Source organism: Pteropus vampyrus, unplaced genomic scaffold, assembly GCF_000151845.1.
Source record: "Pteropus vampyrus isolate Shadow unplaced genomic scaffold, Pvam_2.0 Scaffold525, whole genome shotgun sequence".
NCBI lineage: Eukaryota > Metazoa > Chordata > Mammalia > Chiroptera > Pteropodidae > Pteropus > Pteropus vampyrus.
In genome coordinates this window covers 73,286-81,476 of record NW_011889306.1, presented here as the reverse complement: position 1 = coordinate 81,476, position 8,191 = coordinate 73,286, and the positions used below count along the sequence as shown (strand labels likewise).

At 51.6% G+C, this 8,191-nt stretch overlaps 1 protein-coding gene across 1 annotated transcript in view; it reads left to right on the top strand.

The window, feature by feature from the left end:
- CHSY1 (chondroitin sulfate synthase 1) overlaps positions 1-7,962 on the top strand; it is a 47,800-nt gene extending 39,838 nt beyond the window's left edge. The window contains exon 5 of the mRNA XM_023525099.1: positions 4,976-7,962. Within this exon, the coding sequence (XP_023380867.1) occupies positions 4,976-6,568 (1,593 nt within the window). The 3' untranslated portion in view covers positions 6,569-7,962. The remainder of the gene's footprint in view (positions 1-4,975) is intronic.
- Positions 7,963-8,191: the final 229 nt, after the last annotated feature.

Below are 8,191 nucleotides of genomic sequence, written 5' to 3'. Positions count from 1 at the left end.
CTCGCGTGACCGCCCTGGCTGTCGTCTTTCGCAGGAGTGTTCAGTTACTGCCACCGTGTTCGTTCCGCTTCGCCAGGCTTGGGTCTCAGTGATTTTGAAACACGTCAGACTTCTCTAAAAGATACCTAGATTTCAGAACTTAACACTGACTGCTCAGGACACATACATACAGTTCTCATTTTTTGCCACCAGAGACCCAGCTTCATTCCCATAAAAATTTGACTTTTTTGAATAGAGTCTTGAAAATACGCAGCAGTTAATCCTTGAACTTTAATTGGATGAAAATTGGCAAAGCCTACACAAAACTAATTAGGAAAGACTTAATAGGGACACGGAGGGTAGCCATATATATGTCCAGGAGCTGGGGACAGGTCCGGTTTATGCCTGTAGTCTTGGCCTAATTAACAGATTTGTTTTTTCGTCTCAAAAGGTCTGCTTCAGACAGTAAATTATCTGGAAACCCCACCTGTAGGTATATGAGAATGGTTAATTTAAATCTTTAAAAGTCGTGCATCTGGTTATTTCGAAACGACCACCAGTTAACTTGACATTTAGGCAACCCGTATTTTCTTCGAGCCAGTTTTCAGGACAAGAGGATAAATTCTCTGTAATGCATCGAAACGCTGTATGAACCAGAATTGGAAACAGCCGTTGGTGCAGAGCGGCGAGCGTCTGCAGATGTGCACTTAGTGGGAGAGGTTACTGTAAGCAGTTGATGCAGTGCGGGTGGTGGCCTTCACCGCAGAGGACAAGGAGGACATCTGCCAGTGATGACCGTAGAGGGAGTTGTTCCCTGGACGTCGGACGCAGTGGCCGATGGCTATCTCAGCTGGCCTCACAGTTCCTGGGAGCAGCGTGACCTTGGTGTTTGTCATCTCCGCTCAGATTTACCGTAGAATGACTCAGAGTCCTGGCACTTCTTACAGTAAGGGAGAGGCTTTGCCGGAGTCCAGGGTTATGGGGGCGCTTTTTAGAACAAAGACGAAGGGCTGTTTTATGCACACGGGACGCTGAGTGAAGCCATCGGTGGCACCGTATGCAGCTTAAAAAAGCTTCTCCACTGTGTTCTGAGTGAGGAATAACCTTGTGTTTATTAAATAACCCACATGCGTTTATTTTTCTTCTGCAGAATTTTAACTTTCCATTTTATAATACTCCTCCAAACAACGTGCCAAATTATAGATCACCGAAATGCCTTATCATAATAAAATCCCAAATTCTAAATGTAGTACTACTCAAAATATTTTGATAACAAAACGTTACATATTTCTTACCCTTGGAGTTATTAAAATGAACTGTTCCGAGTCTTTAAACTTTTAATTTACAGGGGAGTTAGAGGTTTGTTTTTACAGGATGGAAACAGTTCATTGGGTTGTGGTGTTACCCTTTAATGCTTAAAGCGCATTTTGATTCAGAGAAGGTAGAATCTTGTCAACATTCTCGTGTGACACGTTTGGCCACGTCAGGATGGACGGGTAGAAGAACATCAGGTCGTGACTTTAGAGTTCTCTGTGACTGGTCCTAAAACGAGCAGGGGAGAGCCGAGTGTTCTTCACCTTGAAGGAGCCGCTAGCATCACACAATCATCTTATCTCAAGAAAACGTGAGACCCGACATCAGGTGACTGGCCCAGGGCTCTTAGCAACTCGCTATCAGCATAAAGGCAGTAAATGTCTCTGTAGTTTTATCTCTTAACCTTGATTTTTAAAAATCGTTATATTCTAAACTTTCTTTCAGAGAACTGTTACTTCTCTTACCAGAAAATTGCTCAGAACTTACTTTAGTCACGTGGTTATACTTCTTCAGGACTGGGGACTTCATGCCCGTCGCATCCAGGAAATTGCCCGGAGTTCAGAAATGAAATCTCATCTGCTTAATGGGGAATCGTAGCGAGCGGCGGATGAGCTGTGACGCGTGGGAGCGAGGGACGGTGGGCGGAGCGAGGGACGGTGGGCGGAGCACGTGGGCAGAGCACGTGGGCAGAGCACGTGGCCGTTCATCTTCGCGACCCACCTCTCATTAGAGAGCCTAAGAGCAGAAGGGTTCCGTTCCATCTCATTCAGCAGATGCCTCCTCAGATGCAGCCAGGCATCCTGAAAGGAAAACGTGCAACAGCAGAGAAGCTAGAAATTAGTCAAGGTAAAAGCAAAGAAAGAAAGATAATTCGAAGAGAGATTTACAAGAGATTCTAAAACCAAATGCAGACGCCCGAAATACCGCAGGGGCAGAAACGAGATCCACAAGCGCTGAGTGACTTGGCGTGACTTGGGATGGCAGTGCGAAAGGGCCAGATGACGTCTGTTGGGGTGTCGTGTACTCGCAGCCAGGCGGGGGCTGCCCTCGAGGTGGGCGCCTGAGTCCTAGCTCAGGTGCCAGACACCCAGCTGTCGCTTCTCCATCATTCCCCTCCTGCCTCCATGTCAGGAATCGGAGATTTCTGGATCATTCTCCCATAACCCGGACTTAATATCTCCTTGAAATTTTTGCTTCGATAGCCAGCGTTGGCGAGGATGTGGAGAATAGGGAAGCCCTGTGCACCGTCGGTGGGATTGTAAATCCGCGCGGCCACTGATGACCACAGAAATTCCTCACAAAACGAAGAGTAGACCTGCTAGGGGACCCAGCCATCCCTCTTCTGAACATCAGCCCTAAAATCTCGAAAACACTTCTTCGTAGATATCTGCTCCCCTATGTGCATCGCGGCATTATTTACAGTAGCCAAGATACGGGAACAACCTAAGCATCTTTCGACAGACGCTAGACAGTGGGGTAGAGTTGGTTAAGGTATACAGTGGAATATTATTCAGCCATAAAAAGGTACAGTATTGCCATTTGCAACAGCAAGGATGGCCCTGGCGAGTATTATGCTGAGCGAAGTAAGTCAGAGAGAGAAACAGTGTTACCCCATTGTCTTAATGTTATTAACCAGGCACCCAAATAAATAATAAAAGCTACAGAAAATTTATGCCTTAAATTATACTCCATATTCCCCATTCTTACTTTCAAAGTGATTCGGAAGACACATTTCTGTCCAAAAAGCATTTCTCGGAAATCTGCGTGTCCCTTCTTCCTGGCCTGTGCCACCACCCCGAGGAGGAGAAGGTGGCTCCCCAGCCACCGCGAGGCTTTGCGTGGAAGGAGCAGGGTCTGCCGGCTGTGCAGAGTGACCGATCTGGACAGGGTCGTGGGACCCCCGCTGACGCCCGGCCATGGACGTGCACGTCCTCACCTGTCACTCAGTCTGCTCACCTGTCCGCGTTTGCCCTTCGAAGCGGAGATGTTTCACTGGCATCGACTGAGATTTTCCTTAAGGTCGTAGCCAGTGTGTCTTCCACGCAGTCTGTCAGGTGGATGGCTGCTTTGTCTAAACATTATTTTGTGGCAGTATTAGTTAGTGTTCTGAGTGAACCCTTGGGGATGACGCCGGGCGGAAGCGTAGACTTGGCTTTTTAATAAAATAAGCGCTTCCCCCTCTACACACTCACTCGATCGCTTTTGTCTTGCGACAGATTTCTTCTTCTCCATTAAAAATACCAAACACAGCACCGCTTTCAGCCAGCACTCGGCGCGAGGGCAGAGCGCGGGTCAGCAGAGTCGGGGCCGCGCTCCCGCGGGCCGGTCAGTGCCGTCCTGGTCTCCGCGCTGCGGCCTTCGGCGCACGCTCAGGGTCTCGGGCAGAGCTTGCTGGGCTCCACCGCCGAGCCAGGCGCGGCCACACACAGCGACGGAGACATTCTGAGGGTCTGTCCCTGAGGACGTGTGGGGACATGGCCCGTGCGGTCCGTCACGCCCTGGAGGCCAGGCCTTCGCGAGGGACATCCCTCCCTCCCCCGCCTCGGAGCCGCCGTCCAGTGGGGGGGGGGCAGGGCTGAGAACGCGGGGTGTTGGCTGAGAACGTGGGGTGATGGCCGAGAAGAAAACGTGTAGTTACACATTTGGTCTTCCAGGGACCGAAAAACAAAGGACAGCTACGGTCTTTGTCTAGAAAGGCACATACAGTTTTTCAAAATGTGCTGCCGCTTTTTACATTTAAAACTATGACCCAGCTGTGTCCCTGGACGTAGTTAGCCAGGGTCTGGCGGCGTGTCCGTCCTCACGGTGAGACATCCAGCGGTTTCTTGACTCTCGGCTGTGCTCAGGGACTTGGCCACTTATCGTTAACTTGTCCGCGAGCTGTCGAGCCCCTGGAGCGTCCGGGCCGGAGCCGGGGCGCGTCCGCGCTTCCTTCCGACGCGCTACGGGCTCTGCCTGTGTCTGGGCCGCTGGGACGGAGGCGCCGCCGACTGGGCAGCTAAACAGCGCTTCGTTTCTCGCGGTGCCGGAGGCTGGAGGGTCGAGCCGGGGTGTCAGCCGGGTAGTGTCTGGCGAGGACCCCCGCCCCGGCTTTGCAGACGGCTGCCTGCGAGAGCGCGCCCCGGTCATGGCTGCCGCAGGGGGCAAAGTGGATTACGCACACTCACTGGTAACGGGATGGAGCAGGCTCTGTTTTGGCCAAGGGACCTCAGACTCGTGTCCCCCCAAACCCTCGTCACGGGACAGAGCGGGGGCTGGGTGGGGTGGCGAAGCCCCTCTGCCTGCCGTTCGGTGACATTATCATCCCCCCACACACGGGCCCTGCTGGTACCAGTGACCTGGGGCCAAGCGAGGCGATCCCGTCCTGCCGGCCCTCACGAGGGACACCTGTGACTCAGGGACGAGCCGGTGTTTCGGGGGCTTTCAGAGCGCGCACTTGCAGTGGCCTCGTGACCTCGTCCTGGCCGCCTGTGGCCGCGGAGGCCGTCACGTGCCCTGCAGCGTCTCTGTCAGCTCTTCAGCTCTCACGGGACCGCCTTCGGCGGGCCGTGCGGCTCACGCAGAAAGATTCCTCACGTTCAGATTTGGTTAAACGCTTGCAAGAACGTAAACAAACGCAAACGCGGAGGGACCCTCGGTCACGCGGCACTAAAATAGCCGTCTCTTTTTCTTTCCTTCTCAGATGCAGCAGCTTTTCTATGAGAATTACGAACAGAACAAAAAGGGGTACATCAGAGACCTGCACAACAGCAAGATCCACCGAGCCATCACGCTGCACCCCAACAAGAACCCCCCCTATCAGTACCGGCTGCACAGCTACGTGCTCAGCCGCAGGATAGCGGCCCTGCGGCACCGCACCGTGCAGCTGCACCGGGAGCTCGTGCTCATGGGCAGGTACAGCGGGACGGAGGTGCAGAAGGAGGACCTGCAGCTGGGGGTCCCGCCCTCCTTCACGCGCTTCCAGCCCCGCCAGCGGGAGGAGGTCCTGGAGTGGGAGTTTCTGACGGGCAAGCACCTGTACTCGGCCGCCGACGGCCAGCCCCCGCGGCGGGGCCTGGACTCGGCGCAGAGGGAGGCCCTGGACGACATCGTCATGCAGGTCATGGAGATGATCAACGCCAACGCCAAGGCCCGGGGCCGCGTCATCGACTTCAAGGAGGTGCAGTACGGCTACCGGCGCGTGAACCCCATGTACGGGGCCGAGTACATCCTGGACCTGCTGCTGCTCTACAAGAAGCACAAGGGCAAGAAGGTGACGGTGCCCGTGCGGAGGCACGCCTACCTGCAGCAGAGCTTCAGCAGGACCCAGTTCGTGGAGCACGAGGAGCTGGACGCGCAGGACCTGGCCGACAGGATCAACCAGGAGTCCGGGTCCCTGTCCTTCCTGTCCAACTCCCTGAAGAAGCTGGTCCCTTTCCAGCTGCCCGGCTCGAAGAACGAGCACAGAGAACCCAAAGAAACGAAGATCAACATACTGATCCCTCTGTCGGGGCGTTTCGACATGTTCGTGAGGTTCATGGGCCACTTCGAGAAGACGTGTCTCATCCCCAGTCAGAACGTCAAGCTCGTCGTCCTGCTTTTCAATTCCGACTCGAACCCCGACAAGGCCAAGCAGGTGGAGCTCATGCGGGACTACCGCGCCAAGTACCCCAAGGCCGACATGCAGGTTCTGCCGGTGTCCGGCGAGTTCTCCAGGGCGCTGGCCCTGGAAGTGGGCTCGTCCCAGTTCAGTAACGAGTCCCTGCTGTTCTTCTGCGACGTCGACCTCGTGTTCACCGCCGAGTTCCTGCAGCGCTGCCGAGCGAACGCCGTTCTGGGCCAGCAAATTTATTTTCCAATCATCTTCAGCCAGTACGATCCAAAGATTGTTTATAGCGGGAACGTTCCCAGCGACAACCATTTTGCCTTCACTCAGAAAACCGGCTTCTGGAGGAACTATGGCTTCGGCATCACTTGCATTTACAAGGGCGACCTGGTCCGGGTCGGCGGCTTCGACGTGTCCATCCAGGGCTGGGGGCTCGAGGACGTGGACCTCTTCAACAAGGTCGTGCAGGCGGGTTTGAAGACTTTCAGGAGCCAGGAGGTGGGGGTCGTTCACGTCCACCACCCTGTCTTCTGCGACCCCAACCTGGACCCCAAACAGTACAAAATGTGCTTGGGGTCCAAAGCGTCCACCTATGGGTCTACGCAGCAGTTGGCCGAAATGTGGCTGGAAAAAAACGACCCGAGTTACAGTAAAAGCAGCAATAATAATGGCTCGGTGAGGACAGCCTGATGTCCAGCCCTGCTGGAAAAGACGTTTTTAATTATCTAATTTATTTTTCCAAAATTTTTTGTACGATCAGGTTTCGAAGTCCCTCCGAGGATATATTTTACACGTGATTTTCTTACACAGGACTCCTTGAAGATTGAGTTTTTTTGAACAAAATGTGATCATGTTTGCCTTCGAACACATCTTCTTGCTGAACGTTATGTAGCGGACCTGCTTACTTGTGACTTGAAACGTACCTAAGGAACGAAACTTTTTTTTGTTGTCCTTACATTTTCTTTTCAGACCCCTTTGTTACAGTCCCATGGCAGAAAACGTGACGGTTCCTGCAAAGTATTATCGTAACAAAACACTGTAACTGGCAAATGTTTCATTGTAACCATTAACGTTGCACAGTTTCTACCTTTTGTCTTTTTTCGAGGATTTTGTTGTTTTTTTTTAATGACGTTCTGTGTTCCAGTCGTAAACTAAGGAAATGTGGTAACAGCTGTATCGTCCTCGAGGGAGTTTTCCAGAGCGTTCTTGTGCTCACTGTGGTCCCGCGGGTTTTTCAAAGCCCAGGGAGTGAGGAGACGCAGTGAGATCACACGGCCGCTCTTGGAATTCGTGTGGCCCGAATGGACCTGGCATTCGATTCCAAGGATTTGGTACTTTCTCTCTTCCTGACCCGGTTCATTAAAGGGTACAGTATTCACACATAGAATGGCAAGGAAGATTAGGTAATAAATCTAACGTACACAAGCTGAGACAGACAAAACCAAACCCACCCTCATGAAAGCATCGGGAAGAAACGCACCTGCTTCTGTTCACGTCATCCTGTCCATGCTGCGTGGGCCATTTCATTCTTTAATTACCGTTCGCATCTGAAATACCTTTAATTTATTTAATATTCATTGTTTAGAGCACAGCCATTTCTCAAGTACCTTACCTGTTAGTTCCTAGTATTTATGTGTATCGGGAGTACGTTTAGTGTGTTTTATTTGTGGTAAAATGATCTCCAAAGATTTCTTTTCGAAAACGCTTCCCCCCGTCCTTAATTTCACATTCCTTACTGTTTTACTAAATATTAAGTGTTCTTTGACAATTTTGGTGCTCACTTGTTTTGGGGACAAAAGTGAAATGAATCTGTCATTACACCAGAAAGTTTGTTTGAAACTCACGGATCAAATGTGCCTTAATAAATTTCTTTATCATATAGACTTCGAACAGTCACGGACTTGCCATTTTAATATACGTCATTGGAGATCTGCTTGTTTGTAAATAGCCTGTCGCTCATTTGGAAAAATAAACCAGTGAACAGTATTTTTCTATTGTACGTTTCAGAACCATTCTGTCCCATCGCTCCTGTTTTAGCTGAAGAATCGTATTACATTCGGAGAGTAAAAAAACTTAAACACGGATTCATGAAGGTTTTCAAGTTATTTGAGGGGACTGTTCATGTGCACTGCAGTACGGGAGTAAAGTGAAACTAACCTTCACATGCCTCTCTGTTCCTGCCACGATCTTGTCCTTGTTTGCTCCTCTTTGGCTAGCTGAATCTGCGGTCCCCAACCTTTGCGGCACCGGGGACCTGTGCTCCTAGGAGCATCTAACGCCTGAGGATCTGAGGTGGAGCTGAGGCGGTGACGC